This window comes from Coloeus monedula (assembly GCF_965178545.1).
Source record: "Coloeus monedula genome assembly, chromosome: 13".
In the NCBI taxonomy this organism is placed as follows: domain Eukaryota; kingdom Metazoa; phylum Chordata; class Aves; order Passeriformes; family Corvidae; genus Coloeus; species Coloeus monedula.
The window spans coordinates 8409769-8428540 of NC_138793.1; the positions used below are offsets into that span (position 1 = coordinate 8409769).

Below are 18772 nucleotides of genomic sequence, written 5' to 3' on the forward strand. Positions count from 1 at the left end.
GGGCACAAGAACATACTGCTTCCAGAGATACTCTATAGGACAGGCTTGATCTGTAAGTCTTTTGTATTAAGAATAACTTTTTACATACATATCTAGAGGGGTGTGTGTGTATATAGGACTCTTTGCATCCTTGAGAAAACAGTCTGTCTTTAAGCTGCTGAAAGCTGTTTGTAGCCACAAGGTATTGAAGGAGGGGAAGCATATTGCAAGCCCTTCCACAAGAGACAGCTGACCACTGGGCTTAGCTGTAACGTGACCGAGAGGAAGCACACACTGTGTAGTTGGAAAACTGAAGTTCACTTTTCAATTAGTGCCAGTTAAAACTGGCAGGACTGTCTTTCTCCGCTGTGCTTGAAAATGTTGGAGAGTGAGAGTGTGCCAGCTCCTTTTTCTCGAGTCAATAACGGTTCTTCAAAGCCCAACTGCATTTTGTCTGCAGTTGTTACGTTGAGGAAGAATTCTCCTTTTGTATGTCTTTCCGTTTTCTCGAGGCTAAAAGGGAACTGAATGGTGACAACAGCATTACTGTGATGTTATTTTTCTAAAACTTGCTTTGCCAGATCAGCTTGGGAACTGAACTGCTGAACTCAACTGTGTTCAACTTGGACAGTCTCTTGTAATTTTTCAGTCCTTTGAGTTAATCACTAACTTTTTGAAAATCTGTGTTGGTTTAGCTACTTCTAAGATTCAAGTTTTGAGTACATGCTCTGAGAAGGTGGAGTGTTATCTGGTCCAATGTCCTCAGCTCTAGCTGTAGTGTAAAGTGATGAGTTAATGTTTAAGCTGTTCATTTTGAGTCGTCGATGCAGCCAAACCAGCTAAAATAAACTTGGAAGTTAAACATACACATTTAGTTAGTAGTTTCTCGCTAAACACATAGGTAAGGCGTAAAAAATATATATAAATATATGAAAATCAGGTACCAACAAAAGGAAAATAAGGCTTCATGAATCTAAGTGTACAGAGAACATACATGTGGAATGTGCCTGAGCAAGTCCTTTTTTTCCCTCTCCCCTGTTCCACTTAGGAAAAGGCTGAAAAAGCAGATGGAGGGGGGGTAAAACTAGGTATCCTACACTGTTACTTTATTTATAGAAGTTAGCAATTGTGTCATTTGCTCTCTTTCTCAAGGGAATGTGCTTAGAAGGAAACATTCCTAGTAAGTGAGAATAGTTCTTGGCATCAGCAAGTCTCTGACCATAAGAAACATTTTAATTATGCTGAAACCAAACAACCCAAAGCATTTAAATGAAAACATTTTAAGACAAAGATTTTTGACCGGTTCAATATGAAAATTTCGCTATTAAACAAATAAGTATTTACACAGTGGAATTTAGGATACATTTGTCTTGTTGTCCTCAGCTTCATGTCCATGTGACCTCATAGATCTGAAAAGAGCGAATGTTGCATACTTCACACACTTCAGTTATGAAAATACTATGATTGGGAATGGAAGTAGAAAGATGAACTCTATTTAGTTTAACAAACTTCAGAAAGTTCTACTGAAAGATGTAGAAGAAAGGGAAACTAAGTTGGCTGTGGAGAGATTTTTTTGTTCTGTTTTGATGGAGGAATTTTGGTACCAAAAATTTACCAAGCTTTTATGGGTTTCCAGGTTCTGATGTGCTTTGTGAGCATGTATTTGGACACATACTGTAATTAAAACTCCTTCAGGAACTTCAGAATTTAATGTGAACAAGTTCACAGAAATGTGGGATAAACAGTTACAATAACATAGAGGAGTGGGAGTCATTACTATGAAGACTAAATTTATCTTATGAGTGCAAATGCAGATCTCTGTCCACAAACAATAAAAGCATGATTGGCAGTGTTAGCACACCACAAAAACTAATGTGCATGTCTCAAGTCATAATAGTGTCTGGTGTTTGGGGTGCTTTAAATACATGCATGGCTACAGAACTTCAACAGTTTAAATTCCAAATTGATAATAAATCAAAATCCTTTGAAGTTTGTGTTCTGATTTCCCCACTCTTCTGTCTTTCCAGTTTTTGTAAGAGAGTGGTTGAAGTGTGGGTGTGGGTTTCTTCTGTAATAGTTCAGTGTTTCTCATACTCCAGATTATTGTACAAGAGCAGATGTTGTCTCATTCCTTTTGGTAAAGGTCATATATGTTGTATCAGTAAGTTTATGAATACTTTCAGGGTTGTTTATTCAGTAAAGGCTCTCTTTGCTGTTCAGCTGAACACACTATTTTGTTTGATAATGTGAAAGCACATTTAGTTTTTTCCTAACCCATCAGTGTTTGTTTTATTGTGCAAAAGCACTTTTCTGGTGTTTTTGGTGCCCAAGTGAATCCTGGTTTGACTGAACCCAGTTTCATAGAGGGTACTTTTATTAATCTTGGATTAAAAATAGTGATAATTATTAGTAGTACATTCTTAGCTTTTTGATGCCTTTATGCTTTAGTACAGTATTGATGCTTGTGCTGTGGCACCTCTCACAGTCTTTGCCAGTTTGATAAGCTATGAACTTCCAACATTAAATTGTGTATGTACTTTTCACTGGGCAATGGGGTGAGGGTCTAAGAGGAGTGAAGTGATAAAAAATAATCAAGAAGAAGCACTAAATTACTTCTTAGTCTACTAAGTATTAAGGCACTTGCAAAACATCATCCTTTCCTGTCTCCCCCTTTTACTTATCCTGAAGGGGAAAAAAAGTAAAAAGTGGGTCACTTGACATACAAATAGGTGGCAATCAAGCTGGCATATGAGACTCATTAAAGCAGAATACTCAAGTCTGTATAAGGTGGCTCCAGGAAACACATCAGAAGAGTGGTTGAAAATTAGCCCAAATGTGTAGATATTTTTACTTTGAAGTCTCACCAACCCCCCTTTGAGACTCAACTCATGAGTCCAGCCTCCCTGTGAGGCTTGGCTAAGTAATGAGAGTGTGGTTTTGGACAGCTTACAGGGGAAACCTGATAATTTACACCTCCAGCGCTAGTAAAAATCCAGCATAATAAAGTAATTCTCTGGGATGTGAAATTTATGAAACTTTTTTGTTTGTTGTTGAAGCAGAAATAGACAGAGTAGTGCTACTTGCTTTGTAATTCAGAAAAAAAAATGGGTCATGATAGGATTGTTTTTTTTTTTTAAAGTATGCAAGTAATGGAAATACATGAAACTTCAAAAATGCTTAAATACTGAGGGGTATACTCTGAGATGTGAAAACAAAAAGCAAATTAAACTGATACTGTTTCTCTTAAATGTTCTGTCATCATTAAGCATTTCAAAGTCTTGGGTTCTAGGTTTTTGACAAATTTAGTCATGGGATCAATTTTTACATTGCAAAGCAGTTTTTTTAATAGAAAAGTCAAAGTTATTAATGTTTCATGAGTAAAAACAATGAGGATCATCTCTTTTAAATACATTGAAGATGTGTATGTTTCAACAGAAGTGTTCAGTACCTGTTAGCAATACCAAAATCTACCAATGGAGGGTAGCAGTAGCCAGCCTTTACAAGCAGCTTAATAGATTTCTTTGTCTTCTGAAGCCTGAAAATTTTCTTATTTCTTCCTATATGTTTTCTTATATATCCTTTTTTTGTGTTTCAGGTGCAGATATTTGGAAGTTTTAAAACTGGTTTATATCTGCCTACAAGGTTAGTAATTCTTCAGTGTAAATTCCACACAAGAGAAAAGTGACTTGTTGGACCTGTAACCGTGGGGTTATTTATCTACTCTCCTAGGATCTATTACTTGTGTCAATACTTGTTATGCTAAGAAAGTGTTAAGCTATTAGTTCTCTGCAAATACAGAAATACAATAAATAAGACTAGTGACTGTAACATGTGTCTATATAGATCTTGCATGTATCAGTAAAAGGATCTGAATTACCATGTGGTCAAAAAAAGGCAAAGGATTTCGCTTCATTAATACCAAGAGAAGATGCTGACCCTAAAAGAAAAGCTAAATTTTATCTCCACAGACAACTAAACTGAAACCTTTAACGTTACACTGTTAATGTTAGTGCTGTAGAGAAAATATGACATGCAGAATTAGCTTTTTTCTTTCAGTCTTCTTTTGTGAAATCTGTACAATAGCCAACATCTACCTTTTCCAAATTTATTGCTAGTTTTCATAAAGAGTCTCTACTCAGTGACACTGGCATCTTCTGTGTAGAAATTGTATTTATCACAACTAAATGGAAATGGAGTGAAAGGCTTAAATGGCTGCAGGGGATGAACACATTTAAATAGCATAAATCTGAGGATAACATTTGAGCTGAGTTCCATACTTTGGGGACAGGAGGACATCTAGTACTGACTGCAGGTGATGGATATCCTTGTCATTATTTCATGTTTCTTTGTAAAACAAAGAACCTGACAGATGCTTTAGTACCTGCTTTAGTTTCAGGAGTTTTAAGGAAGTCTAATTTCTCAGTTTCTATTTGTAAAGCCAGAAGTGAGGTATACAAATACTCATTGTTTTCACATTTGGCCTCATTCCTGGCCTTTTAAAATTTTATTTTAAATAGGCTTAATTAAATTTGATTTGATGCTGGTAATGCTACAGAGATATTCCTAGCCACTTGATGGATGCTGTACTATATTTGCTTGATTGTTTTGAAACAGATGTAACAAAAATGCTTTTCTATTGCAATATGCTGCCTTTCCTGAGTATTTGTTTCAGGTGAGGTTTTGGGGGAGAAAAAATGCAGATACTTCAAATACAATACATAAACCCACAGGAAACCTTCCTGTGGCAATGCATGCCAAACTTTTAAAATAGTCATCATTTGTGTGTTGGTCATTAATTCACTGTTGCCTTCTATCAAAGCTTCCCTTCACCTTAGGTTTTCCTTACCTCTCAGTAACTGTGTAATTTGTTTAGGTTTCAGGCTTTGGTATTCAGAAGGACCTGAAGTGTGTTCTTAATGCTGTTGGGATTTGCTTTGTATCCATTTACTTAAGCTGCTGTTGAAGGTTTGGGCACACAGTTGTTTTGCTGCTGGATCTCTGCATCCTTTTGAAGGCAGTATTTATGCTCAAGGTGGCAACAGAGCTGCTTTTTCTCTCTCAGTGTGCATCAGAAAAATCTCTCTTGTTTTTAACTGTCAGCAGTGAGTTTAACACTAATTTAGTTTAGAAATGTCCAGCAGCAATTCCTGCTCTCCAAGCCAGTTTTGAACACAGTATTCTGAAAGCAGCCAAGTGCTGCCTGTCCTTGTCAGCCCAATGGTCTGTGGCTGAACTGCTGCTGCTTGGCAGGAGACAGCTCATCTAATGCACATGTAGTTTCTTTGGGATTGTTAAAGTAGTGGTGTTTGTCAACCAGCAGACCTGTACAATCTGTTGCAGGGGGAAGTATTTTAAGCTTTTTTGTGTTTTCTGTTGTGCACTTTTCCATATCACTGAAGTATCCTGCTAGCATAACTATAGGGTTACACGCTCACCTCCTTCATGTTCCCAGCCAAGCAGGGAAATCAAAGAACTTGGGAAGCAAAGAGGAAGAAGCTCAGGACCTCACAGTAGCCCTCACTGGCTTCAGATGTGACACCAGCCACCTTTTGAGTTTGAGTTCAGGGATTGAATTAGGGTGTCAGCTCCTTGTGTAGTGAAATGAATATGTGTGTGCATAGGGAGGAAGTGTAGTGGGATGGAGACACCTCTTCAAGGAGCTGAGTTAATGAGTGAACTTAATTAGATGGCTTGATCTTACTTAATAGCTTGTTGCTTCCTGAAGTCAAAGTTGCCATGTTTTCTTCTCCCTTTCCTTGCTCCCTGTTCTTGGCACTACAGGACAGAAACTTACCCTGTGCCCTCTCGTGCTCTGATCATCCAGAAAACCAACTTAGAGATGCAAAGAGGCAGGAAATTACCCCAGAATATTCTGGGGGTTCTTTAAAAGGGGAGTGAAGAAGGTTTCTGCCAGACCCATTAATAGGTTGAACTGATTTGCTGTGGAACAAAGGAGGAGACAGGGTCATGCATCTGGGAGTAGAGGACAGGAAACAGGACTTTTCCTTTTGGTGTCAGGCTGTTAAATTGACATTCCTGATTAATACAGCCCAAAGGTGGTGATTCACAACAAGTTAGTTTCTTGCTCTGAATCACTCCAGAGAAGCTGATCCCTCTCTGCTCACAGTGTGGCCTGAGGAGACTAATCTTAGGCTTTGCAGCCTAATTGATTTGTGTTTATCTGTCCTCTCCCCTAGGTAACCTGAAATGTTCTGTATTTCCCCAAGTGTAAGAGTTCATGTCCAACCATTTCCTTGGAAAAATCAGAGTAAATTATTTGGTTAAGTTATGTTCTGTCAGCTTTATTCTAGTTATGTATAGATGTCATTTGTTTGTATTTTAAGTGTATTGGTCTTTAAATTTGAATAAATCTATTTTTTTTTCTGTTTCAGTGATATTGATTTAGTTGTGTTTGGAAAATGGGAGACATTACCTCTTTGGACCCTGGAAGAAGCTCTTAGAAAGCACAATGTAGCAGATGAAAACTCAGTAAAGGTTTTAGATAAAGCAACTGTAAGTTTGGGGGAAGAGGGTATTTCCTTGTTGAAAGCTAAATTTCTAATCAAAGAAAGATGTTGGTTAAAAGAATGAATTTTCATAAGCAGAAACTATTTTGTATATTAAATTTGAAATAGAAGAAATAGATTTTTTCTTATTTAGTATGATTTTGATTGCTAGTGCAATAACAAAAGCATTTTTTCTACTGTGGAAATTGTCTGATATTTCATATGTTGCTTTTAAGAGAGATTGGACTAGTCAGTGTTGTGCACTGATGTGTTTAAACTAGTGAATTTCTGGACTGAGTTTTTACATAAGTAAATAATTTTTCTTTTTGCAAGTAAGCAGGTATAATCAATTTTCACATAGAAGTACTAAGTACAGTCTAAATAGGTAGTGGTATGTCTTGCACAGAATAGATTAATTCCATTATAATTGCATAACTTTTGCTAATTGTAAGAGTATGTAAGAATACTGGGGTATCTAAGTCACAGCTGTTATTAGGAGAGAGCTCCACTCAGATGGAGCTATATCAGAGTGCCCTCCATATCTTGTACTTCTTGATTGAAGTTCATTTTGGTGAGGAAGTGATGACCCCAGTGACATGAGTTTTGTCATTTCTGATGTCTCCAGGGCCGTTTCTCTGTTTCTCCAGTGTTTGTCTCCCTCTGGTGTCTGTGGTCCCCACCAGAGCTGAGCTGCTGCACCAGCAACTCGCCCAAACCAATCCAAAAAGAATCACCGGGAAGGTGAAGCATTAAGTTCTGCTCAGCAGAACACTAAATTGAAAATAGCATTTATGAGTTAGAAAAGCAAAGTTTATGTAAACAGATCAGCAAGTAGAGTGAGTCCTGATTTCACTAGCTACCTCCTCTCTATAAATTCATGAAACATTTCAGTTTTACTGGTGCATATAAGTTATAAATGAAACAAAGTGTGTCTTGGAAATCTGTATTGACTTAATGTGTCTTTCTTTTGCAGGTACCTATTATTAAACTGACAGATTCCTTCACTGAAGTAAAAGTTGATATAAGCTTTAATGTACAGAACGGGGTTAAAGCAGCCCAGCTCATCAAAGATTTTATCAAGGTTAGGCAACACTATCATAGAACTACATGCTGAGTATTTGATAACTTAATTTTATTTTCTATTTTACTTTGACTGCATCCTTACTAGACATACACTTTTACTCTGTTATTTTTTGTTGTCTAATAAGGCTGAGGCATGTCCTTAAGTTTTAGATATATTGCCTTAAAAGGCATGAACATAAGAATAAAATATGGAGCAGTTTTAATAGTACAATGGTTAAGGAAATTGCATTAATCCCTGTCTTAAGTGTTCTGCTCTTTTAACTGTAGTTCATAGAACTGTGTACTTCTGAATTTCAAGATGGGAGATAGTCTTCTCATGAAAGCCAGAAGGCATTTTTGAGTGTGAAAGAATAAAAAAAGCTTTTGTGTGTTCCCATTGCCTGGGCTACTTGTGACCCTTTGACCTTGGGTCAGGGGGTGAGAGGGGTCTGTGCCCCAGGGGTGCAGCAGGGGCAAGGCTGCAGCCCTGTGGCACCCCCAGCACAAAGAGCAGAGCAGGTCTGGTGACAGTAGCTGGGGTCAGCTCCCAGTCTGGCCAATGCCTGGCAGACAAGTGCCCAGTGAGGATGTTGAGACTGTGGTTAGGACCAGGATTAGGGTCAGGATTAGCACCAGTGTGGGGCAACGTGGCTCAGGCAGACAGCACAGGGAACAGCTGAGGTGGGAAGCAGCACTTCCAGCAAGGCTTCTCACATGGTGCTTTCCCACAGGGCTGTTTTCCCAGCAGCCTGAGCCCAGGCTGTGCAGCTGTGCCACACCACAGCTGGCCTTGAGCTTGGGCAGCTAGGGAAGAGGTGGCACAGGTGTCTGTGCTGCTGTGGAGGGTCCTTTGTTTGACTTGGAGAAAACTTGGTGTGTTCTTGCCAAGTGACTTCATTGGTGTTCTTGAAGCACCCTCTATAAAACACTTGTGGGGCAATCTCTTGGGTCTTATTTTGTCCCACATAACTTTCAATATCTAACTGAGGTGTCATATTTGGTATTAGGCTTGGAAAGGCCTCTTTCTCTTCATCCAGGTTATTTAGGAAGTCTGAGGCAGTTGGCGCCTTAGTTAAGGGTATGCAGTTTTCTGAGAAAAATTCCGTCTTTCTGTTTTGGTATATACTGATATTCAACACTTCAGCTTGTAACAGGAAATTCTTAGTAGTTTCAAAATTTCAGTTGAGTAGTTAGGGATCTTCAGTTAAATAGGGCTTCCAATACTCACTGTAAGGCTCATGCAGAGAGGTTCTTAGCAAAATTCTTCTTTCCCTTTAATCTTTTTGTAGTCATGGACATCATGACCCACATCTCATCTGTGACACTAAGGAACTTTTTGGCTGTGTTGATAAAAGCAGTGATATTATTGAGCCTCTTTGCCCCTCCCCTGTGGGGGGTGTACAGAGTGCAGGCATAGCCCAGCCTCCACTGCTGTCCAAAAGGTCTGTGTTCTCCACACCTCTTAGGGGAATCCATGCAGATAAACCTATTAAAGGACCAGTTACCCAAAGGTATTTCATTCATTTGAAAATGTTACCTGGGTGTAGTAATTTTGAAGGGCTTTCTTTAACTAAGGGCATCCAAAGTACTTGCAGGACAGAAATCTCAGTACACTTTGAGCTGCCCCTCAGTTGGAGCAAGAAAGTTCTGTTACAGATGCCAATATCTCCGTAGTTCTTCCTTTGCTATACTTCTCACTTGTATGAGAAAAGCAAGTGTATTTATATGTTCAAACCAAATAGTTCCGATTTTATGATGTAGTAACTTTTTTTTGTTATTAATATCTGCCACCAGAGTCAAACAGGTAAAATACCTGTGTTGATCACAGGCAGGGCACTTGGCTTCTCCCTGTCACTAAAAATGATAGGTTAGAATTATACTTAGCTTTAAGACTGAATATAAAACAGACATTTCAATATGCTCTCTCAGCATCCATTGTATGCTCACATCACAGTATTGTAACAGCTTTGTTTTTCTCTTTCAGAAATATCCTGTGTTACCATTTCTAGTTTTAGTATTGAAACAGTTCCTGTTGCAGAGGGACCTTAATGAAGTATTTACAGGTGGAATTGGTTCTTATAGTCTCTTTTTAATGGCTGTCAGTTTCCTTCAGGTAAGTTCAATGGAATCTATCAATGCCGTTGGTGCATAAGGACATCACCTTAAGAAAGAATTTGATCCACCCTTAAATTTAACTATTTAAGCCATCATGTTTATGGGTTTGCACACCCTTTTCATTTAAAATTAGAAATGTCCTGCTTGTCTTCTGTTCTTTCTCTGATGATAATCCTTTTGGTATGAAAGGTGTTTGGAACATCTGTTGGTGTACCAGTGCCAGGCACTGATACATATGCTATTGATACATATGATATGACATATGTCATTCATGGTAAAACAGCTTGAATATTGGGTAACTTACTTGGAACAAGTTCCATAAGGTTGGTGTTAGCTGCAGTTGTCCTTTATAACACTTGATCTCCAGGTCATATATCCTGTATGTGCTTCAACAAATGCAGTGGAATCTGGATTCTCTGGGTTTCTAAGCTGATACCAAACAAACATGTTTTACAACTTTCTCTTAAATCTAATAGAACAAAATGCATGAGCTAAATCTATATTGTTGTGCTTGGGGCCGGAAAATACTGGACAAATATGAAGTGGCTGATTTCTGGCTGTATCAGCCCTGTTCTTTTTCCTCAACTAAATGTTACCTATAACTGTGTTTGCAAGTGTATGTCCATACTACTCTAAAACTTGAGCCTGGGACTGGATCTTGGTGTTTGCTGAGTGCCTTTGCAGTTCCCTGCTGAGCACAAAAGAAATTAAGGCAACAGGCATATAGTTTAAAAGCAAAATCTCTCCCAACCCCATTTTTTTCTTATATTGAGTAACAGCATTTCCATTTGCTCATTAAAAAAAAAAAAAAAAAAAGTCAGGTTTCCTCTCTGTTACGATTCTGAGCTGGTTTTGTTCACAGTCTCTCAGGCTGCTTACTTAACAGCAGAGGGGGTCCTATATATAGCTGTGCACATGGGAAGCCTGTATTTGTATTGCAGACCCAGTTTTGTGAGGTGCAAATATCTGCATAATATTTTAACCTGGCAAAAACCCTGCCATTAGTGCTGGAATTTCACTAATTGGACTTAAAGTTAAAATGCAAAAAGATTAGTGCTTGACAGCCTTTTTTTTAAGAGATAATTATTGTATAAAAGTTGTTGCAGCATCTTAAAGCTGCAAAACTGCTTAATCAAGGGAAAATACTATGTTTAGACATATTTGCTTTATGTTATATTATTTATTACTGTATTTAGACATGTTTTCTGTGAAAAAGAGAAAGCACTTTAAACTTGAAGTCTTAAAAAATTATTTTTTTTTCTCTCTTCTTAATAGCTGCATCCCAGGGAAGATGCCTGTATGCCCAATGCCAACTATGGTGTTCTTTTAATAGAGTTTTTTGAATTATATGGACGTCACTTCAATTATCTGAAGACTGGAATCCGAATAAAGGATGGTGGCTCTTACGTTGCCAAGGATGAAGTGCAGAAAAGCATGTTGGATGGCTACAGACCATCAATGCTGTACATCGAGGATCCCTTACAGCCAGGTACCCTCAGAAACCAAAATGGAATAACAGTACTTAAATGTGTGATAGATGCAGTGCAGGATTTTTTTTTTTCTTTGTTTATTGTACTTTTACCCAGAGAATTGCTGGTTTGGACTTCTGTACATGTAAATAGCTATAGATCTTTTAAGCTCTTTCAAATATTTATGCTTTATGCTAATCCTGTCCTACAAGAGGTGATTGCAGTTAGCTGGGACTTAAGGGCAATTTTTAAAAGAGATTACTGTTTCCTGCCTGAAAGGTGATAACCACAGTTTCAACCTTACTCATTTATTTGTATTCTTATTTTAAGGTAATGATGTTGGGAGGAGTTCCTATGGTGCCATGCAAGTGAAGCAGGCTTTTGATTATGCCTATGTTGTTCTGAGCCATGCAGTTTCCCCAATAGCTAAATATTATCCTAACAACGAAACAGAAAGGTAAAGTCTCTGATTCTAAATCTCAGACATTCATTGCTTGTATTTTTCTGTGTCTAAAAATTAATTGTGGTGATGGTTTTGTTTTTTTCCTGGTTTGCAGTATATTAGGGCGAATAATTAGAGTAACACAAGAAGTGGCCACATACAGAGACTGGATATCCAAGCAGTGGGGAATGCAAAGCAGGACAGAATCTTCATGTAATGGTGAGTTTTGACTCAGCAGGGCTGAGGGGGGAAACTTCCTTCACAACTTGATTGTATAGATTTTGTTGTTCCTTTTGCCTCACATAAGGCAATGTGTGCATCTTAATAGCAAGTTCCTTTTTTGTTCAGTATTCTTGTCTTTTCATCCAGAAAAGTCAGATTTGTACAAGAGTAAAACGGCCCATCTTTATTGTACTGCAATAGATTTGGTCAGTAGAGAGGTCTGTAAAGAGTGCTGCCTTCCAAAAGGAGACTTTGGAAAAACTTCCAATTTAATTTACTGCATTGTCACTGTCACATTTCCTTTGTCCTTCAAATGTGGACAAGGATTTAAAAAGAATTACTGGGCATTCTAGTTTAAATCTGAATTCTTAACTTCTGTGGTTTTATTCTTCAATTAAAGTCTAACATACCGTATGTGTACGGAAGCACTACTTAAACCAGGATTCACTATGTAAGTGGAATAAGTATTTTAAACAGGAAAGTCCTGAAACATCAACTATGTTTCTTGTTTTGAATAAATGGAAGCACACAAAATCTAGCCAGAGAACTTGACGACAATGCCAATGCCCTTTTGAATCACCTTTAATCCATTGCCCATCTTCTGACTTCAGCAGTCAGTTGCCACCCTCTCTTGGTGCAGGTGTATCTGCTGTCTGGAAGTTTTCAAACTAAAATTAATTTTAATACTCTGCAATTAATTTTCGAATTATGCCTATCAGAAGTGTTCTCTTGTTAGCGATTAATCAGAGAAGATGTTGCAACTACCCATTCTTTTGGCTAGGTTGAGATTTTGTTTGCTTGTTTTTAGAACCTGTGTTAGTGATTTGTCAGCTGAATGTGCTCTGTGCCATTCGTGCTGTCAGCCTGCAGGCCCTGGTGGCCCTGCTGTCCGTGGGAATGGCAGACAGCCGGTGCTCAGTTCCAGGAGCTCCCATCACCTCCCTTTTAGCTGCCTACATGCAAATACAGCTGGTGGGGCAACACATGGACATTATGTGAATCTCTAACTCCTGAGTGTCTTATTTGAGATAAAACAGCAATCAAAAAAAGAAAAATAACCCTGTATGAGGAAGGTAATGGTGACAGTTACAGTGGTTGTCATGTTGATATAGTTTAGATTTAAGTTCCAATTCTTTTTTTTTTTTTTTTTTAAGGCAGAGCTTAGTGAGATATGAGAGTTCTTGTATCTTGAATTTTCAATGTAGGAAATCATACAAAGCAATGAGGCTTACTTGGCGTTCTTCTGATACTAGCAGCTCCAGCAGAAGAAAAATGGGAGTTGCTGAGTATTGGGCATATAGGAACAGAATTTAAACCTATGTATTTGATTGCTGTTGAAGTGTGGCATGAAGCAATCTGCAGCAGCACATCTGAACTTTGTTACTGCCTTCTTCCATGTCTTCTGTCCCTAATTTCCAACTTGAACCATGGGCAATGCTCTGTGCATTAGTGAATCCTTTCAGGAAGCCACCACCCATCTGGGAGGTGCTGGCCTGCAGTGCACACACACGGATGCGCTCTCGTGTGTCTGCATGGATTTAGGGTGTGGATGTGTGCAGATGTCTGTGCATGTCCTGTGGGATGTAACATGTATTACATATCTTAGGGGGTATATTAAAAAACCCCAAGGCAACATATTTTTGCAGTTTATGTGTGGTGATGTTTCTGTTTTGTTTTTATTAGGTAATGGAGTAACCTTGATAGTAGATACTCAGCAGCTGGACAAATGCAACAATAATCTTGCTGAAGAGAATGAAGCACTGGGAAAGCCTAGGAATAAAACTTCAGAAACACTTAGTAAACATTCTTCAAATTCTTCATCAGGTCCTTTATCATCATCATCATCCACACTGTCCAGCTCTAGTGATGTAGTAAGTACTGGAGGTTTTCTGACTTAGCTTTTTAAAATTTCTTCAGGGTTTTTCTCTTCTGATTTATATTGTCACAGAATACATTTTGGAAGCTCACAGTCCTAGTCAGTTAATTCATCCAGAATCCTAACTTGCATAAGATGCAAACTCTTATGCAATTTCGACACATGTAAGTTGCAGTGTGTTTTTGATACAATACATGTAGAAAGTGACTGTAGTAGATACAAAGTTCCACAGCCCTCTTTCCTCTGGGAAAACTGTATTTCAAAAACAAATCAGACTGGTAGTTCTAAGCCACATGCTTTAAAAAACAAACAGACCTAAAGCTTGAAAAAAATTTGTTTGGGAATTCTATTTAAAAAACAAAAGGCAAATCTCAAAACCAAAATCACACATTTTTAAATCTGTTTACTCGATAAGAATTCTGGATTGAAAGAATTTTAATATCTAGTAAAATAAACAAGTTTTCAATTTTGTCCATTGTTAGCTTTCTTTTTAAAGGAAAACTCACTTTTAGAAAAACTCACTCTTAAGAAAAACTCACTAATCCTTTACATTTTCCTGAAGGATTCTGATGGAACACCTTGCAAAACCTCTAAACAGTTGAGTTGTCGTCAGTCTACCACAAACAGAGTGGGGTCACAAGAAGTGTCACTGGAATCCTCCCAGTCAAGTGGGAAAACACAAAATAGCCAAACAGCCAATACATCCAGCAACACGAACAAATCTCAGGTTTGTGAAATGTTTGAAACAACAACTGTGTAGATTATTTGAATATTACACATATCCCTCATGGAAGGGTAACTTGTTCTGGAAAGGGAACACTGCATTTTTCACCTCCCTTTTGCCCCACTAAAAAGCTTCCAGCACTGATTGTATCTAAAGCCACCTTGTTCTCTGTTTTAGCTTGCGCAGATGAATTTGCAACCGTGGCTTTCCCAGCTTTAAAATAGATGAAATTGGTCTGACTTTATTTTGGGACACCAAATTTTCCAGAGGGGTATAGCTGTGTTGCACCCATTTCCTCTTTTGAAAAAAGCACGTCAGTCCAGTTTTAATTGCAAAATTTGAGAAATTAGGTGTGCCTACACTCAGTGAAAAGCAGTTAGCAAAAATGTATGTTTAAAACTCTGACTGGCTGCTCTTTTAGCTGGTGATAACTTGTTGATCTGTCTTCCACTAAGGGAGGTGAAGATTCTTTGCTGATACGTGACATTCCCCCTCATTTTCTCCTATAGACAAACATCTTTATGATGACACCCATCAGAACTTATGCATTTAGGAGATTTCCCACATTGATGAATGCTTCTATGGCAACTCAGTATTCTGGAAACATTATATGCCTCTATATACAATATACTCTGGATATATGCAGTCTAAATTCTTCCACTTTTTCAAAATTTAGAACTTTTATGTTTGAAACATAGTCCAGAACCCTCTGGAATACTATTCCTGAAAATAATTCTGAAGTCATGCCTCTTATTTGCTGATGATCTGTCTTCTAACAAGACAATTCACACACTAGGCCTTGGCTATGCCATGAATGTGTGTTTGTGTTATTGGGCAGAACTAATTCCAGGCTGGAATGTGCAGGTGCACGATCTGACATACCCTACATCTCTGAAAAGATGTGGCATAAGATTAGTCCTGGATGAGATTTGAGCAATCTTCCTCTATTGTCTTGGATTATGGACGTTTCTGTAAAACACCTTTATCCTTTCCAAAATTCTAAGTGCTCTGCTCTTTTCTCTGGACTCATTTTGGGGCCAGAGATGAATATTTGTTTGCAAACACCCAAGTGGGAGATTGGCAGTGCTGTGCTGCTGTCTCAGCAATGACCAGGCTTCCTTTGCCGAAGCAAGTTTTTCAGTTGTGCTGTTTTCAGAAGTCACCATGCTCGTTTTCCAGAAGCAGCGATGTGTGATTGCAATGCTTTATTCCCATGGATTTACCATGTTCTCTTTCTTCCACAGCATGGATCTGCACGGTTATTTCGCTCTTCTAACAAAGGCTTCCAAGGTCCAACAAACTCAAGCCACGGTACCTCAGTCACAAACAAACAACACCAAGGCAGCAAATCACACCATCAGTTTTTCCACGGCAAAAAGAGGAAACACAAGAGGGATGCAGCTCTGTCAGACCTTTGTAGATAGTTGCCTACTTTATGACTGTTCTTCTGTGTGCAATGATCTCATGCTACAGGATAGTTTGATAGTGACTCCTTGGATCTCTTCTGGAGCTTCAGACTGTTCAGACATAGATTAGCAACTGCATTTTTTTTTCCCAGCTCGCCACGGAACGGAACATGAAGATTGATCACTGCAAAAAAAAAAAAAAAAAGGAAAAAAAAAAAGAAAAAAAAGGAAAAAAAGGAAAAAATAATTTTTTAAAAAGAGGAAAAAGGCTGCTCATTTGATAAGTCATATGCTACAACAGGGTCATTTAGGATATAAAAGCTTGAATGTAAAATAAATGTATTTCCCATCAGCTCATGCTGACCTGTAGAGATAGTACTCAGTGTGTCTAGGGGGTGGTAACAAACAAATAAAACACAAAAAAATAGGAAAAAAAAGGCAAAAAATTGTATTTTGAGGGAAACCCAGCCTTTAAAGGTGAAAGTAATTTGTGCATGATTTTTTAATTATTTTTGCATATACTTACCATTTTATTGTGTATATATAGATGACCATATAGGAAAACTGACATTTGTAATAGTGGATTTGTTAATACTTTTTACATAACATTACTGTTTAAATTGTAAACATAAATTTTTCTCAGGATTAGTTTGGAAAATAATCTGAATTGTCATCTTAACATCCATATAAAGAGACTAGTTATATTGCTCAGAATTTCTTTTCTTGGCATTTGGAAGATCTAATAGAACTTTTGATCTGCAAAAGCTGTTCCTCTGAAAGAAAGGTTTATGGTGGCAAATGAAGATTTTCATTTGTATAAAGTGTACATGTACTTTGTGTAGACACTGAGCTTGTCATCTCTGAGAAGTAACCTTCACCTTGTTTTCTAGAGTGCCATCATTTCAGGCAATGGGGTTTTATAGTTGCATCCTTCTCTTCCTCCCCTTAGTGGTCTCTCCTCGACCCTTCCTTCTTTTTTTTAAAGAAACAACATAAGGCCACTCGGGGTTTTTTTGTTTGATTGATGGTGGTGATTGTTTTCTTTTTTTTGGTTTTAAAAAAACAAAACAACAAAACTCAGTTTGTTACAGACGTTTGCATTCCTGGGCTGCTTTAATCCCATGCCTCCTTGTTTGTGCCTTTCCTCCCCCTTCCAGGTCTGGGTTTTTTTGTCTTTTATATTTTTGCTAACTCCTGTAGGAGGATGATAACTGTTGAAGCTTTAAGTAAATTTTACAATTAAAGTATTTTTTTCTCACTCCCCTCTTAGGCATTTTTATATTTACACTTAATTACTAAAAACAAAACAAACCAATTTCAAATAGTGAAATATACTTTGTATTGCCTTAACGACCCAAACCTTTCGTATCTCATAATACTTCTTCATTGACCTAGTTCTCATTTCATTGAAACTCCACATGTGTGTGGTTCAGTCACATCACAAGTCTAGGTTGCAGTACCTTTGATGCCATGAATGCGAATGAAATGTAAAATTGCACTCACAGGCATAGTTTGGAACAGGAGTTGGGACACTTCAGTGGTAGAGAGTTAAGTGGCATTTACTTTCACATATTTCTGTAAAGAGGAAAGTCTGTACTTGGCGTATGTGGCTGTATTAAATGCAGCAGTTCTGAGATGATGCTTTTATAAAAAGTACTGTTAGCTTTGAGAAACTTTTTATATACATTTACAGAATACTACAGACCAACCTGACCTTCATGGGCGCTAATGAGTGCAATGATTTTTAAAGTAAAATGAGACCAGAACTGATGTCATCACTTAAATTAATAAACATTTTCAATGTGTTAAAGTGTTTTACTTCAAAAAGGAAAAGATATATATATTCCAAAAATACAGAAAGTCATAACATGTACTCCAACACTAAGCTTAAGTGATGTTAATTTGACAATTTTTTTTTTTAATTTTTAGAGTCATATTTTAATTTGATCAGATAATTTTATCAAGATGTTCAGCTTTTCTTCATAGAAACTAGTAAAAGTTGTACCACATTATGCATAATCACTATTTATTTTGTTTTAGATTATTGTGAATGTGTAGACTTATGTTCACCGCTTAGGGAACAATTATTTATAAATTATATTAATCCAGTATTGTTAGCTGCTATTAGCAAAACTGTTCCAAAACTTAATACTTGCAAAGATCTGTATCGCATTTACCACACTGAAGTGTTTTTAAAAGAATCACCCTCATTGTTGAAAGCAAGTGTACTCCTAGGGTGCAGATATTAGTGTTCCAATAAGCATGTGATAATTTTAAGGTGGTGGTAGCGGGAAGATAATCTTGATTCCATTGGGAATCTTAGGTTTGCCTCAATTTATGGTTTTCATAAATTTAATGGAAAATAGCTTTTCCTGGACTGCTCAAGTTTCTTTTTGGTAAACAGTATCTTTCTAAAAGAAAAAAAAAAAAGAAAAAAAAAAGAAAAAAAAAAAGCATGAAGGAAAAATTGAGGTATTTTACATTGCCTCAAATGACCAGCATTGTATTCATAAAATACTGTATATCTTGCAAAACTTTATTTAAACGGAACAGTTGAACTGTTCGTTTTTCAATCTGAAGTAAAATACTTTCAAGACCTTTTAGTTTGCCTGCTCATTTGTCTTGTACATTTCATCTCTGTATTTGACTCAAGTCTAATTCCTTTTTGAGTTTCAATACTTTTGTGAAGATTTTGTGAATATATGAAAAAAATAAATGTTTAATCTAACTACTGCAGTTTATCAGCATTCTTGACACCCTGTCTTCCCCTTCACAGCACTGTGGAAAGAGTTACTCGAGTAACATTTTTCGTACTGTCGGGGTCCTTCCCCAGTTGAGTCCTGGGCCCTCTGCTTGGAGTTTGGAAGCTGATTTTGTTCAGGAGGCCCTGGTCTGCTGTTTTTGCTTTCAAGAGAGCTGGAGCAGAGTCTGTAAGCCCGAAAATAAATGGAAGAATATACACATGTAAAGG

The 18772-nt window shown here is 37.5% G+C and overlaps 1 protein-coding gene across 1 annotated transcript in view; it reads left to right on the forward strand.

The window, feature by feature from the left end:
• The window catches only part of TENT4B (terminal nucleotidyltransferase 4B), a 41885-nt gene extending 23332 nt beyond the window's left edge, over positions 1-18553 (forward strand). Inside the window, exons 3-12 of the mRNA XM_082289842.1 lie at positions 3575-3621; positions 6372-6492; positions 7459-7566; positions 9532-9660; positions 10938-11151; positions 11462-11588; positions 11689-11792; positions 13479-13666; positions 14234-14398; positions 15640-18553. Coding sequence (XP_082145968.1) covers positions 3575-3621; positions 6372-6492; positions 7459-7566; positions 9532-9660; positions 10938-11151; positions 11462-11588; positions 11689-11792; positions 13479-13666; positions 14234-14398; positions 15640-15819 — 1383 coding nt within the window. The 3' untranslated portion in view covers positions 15820-18553. The remainder of the gene's footprint in view (positions 1-3574; positions 3622-6371; positions 6493-7458; positions 7567-9531; positions 9661-10937; positions 11152-11461; positions 11589-11688; positions 11793-13478; positions 13667-14233; positions 14399-15639) is intronic.
• Positions 18554-18772: the final 219 nt, after the last annotated feature.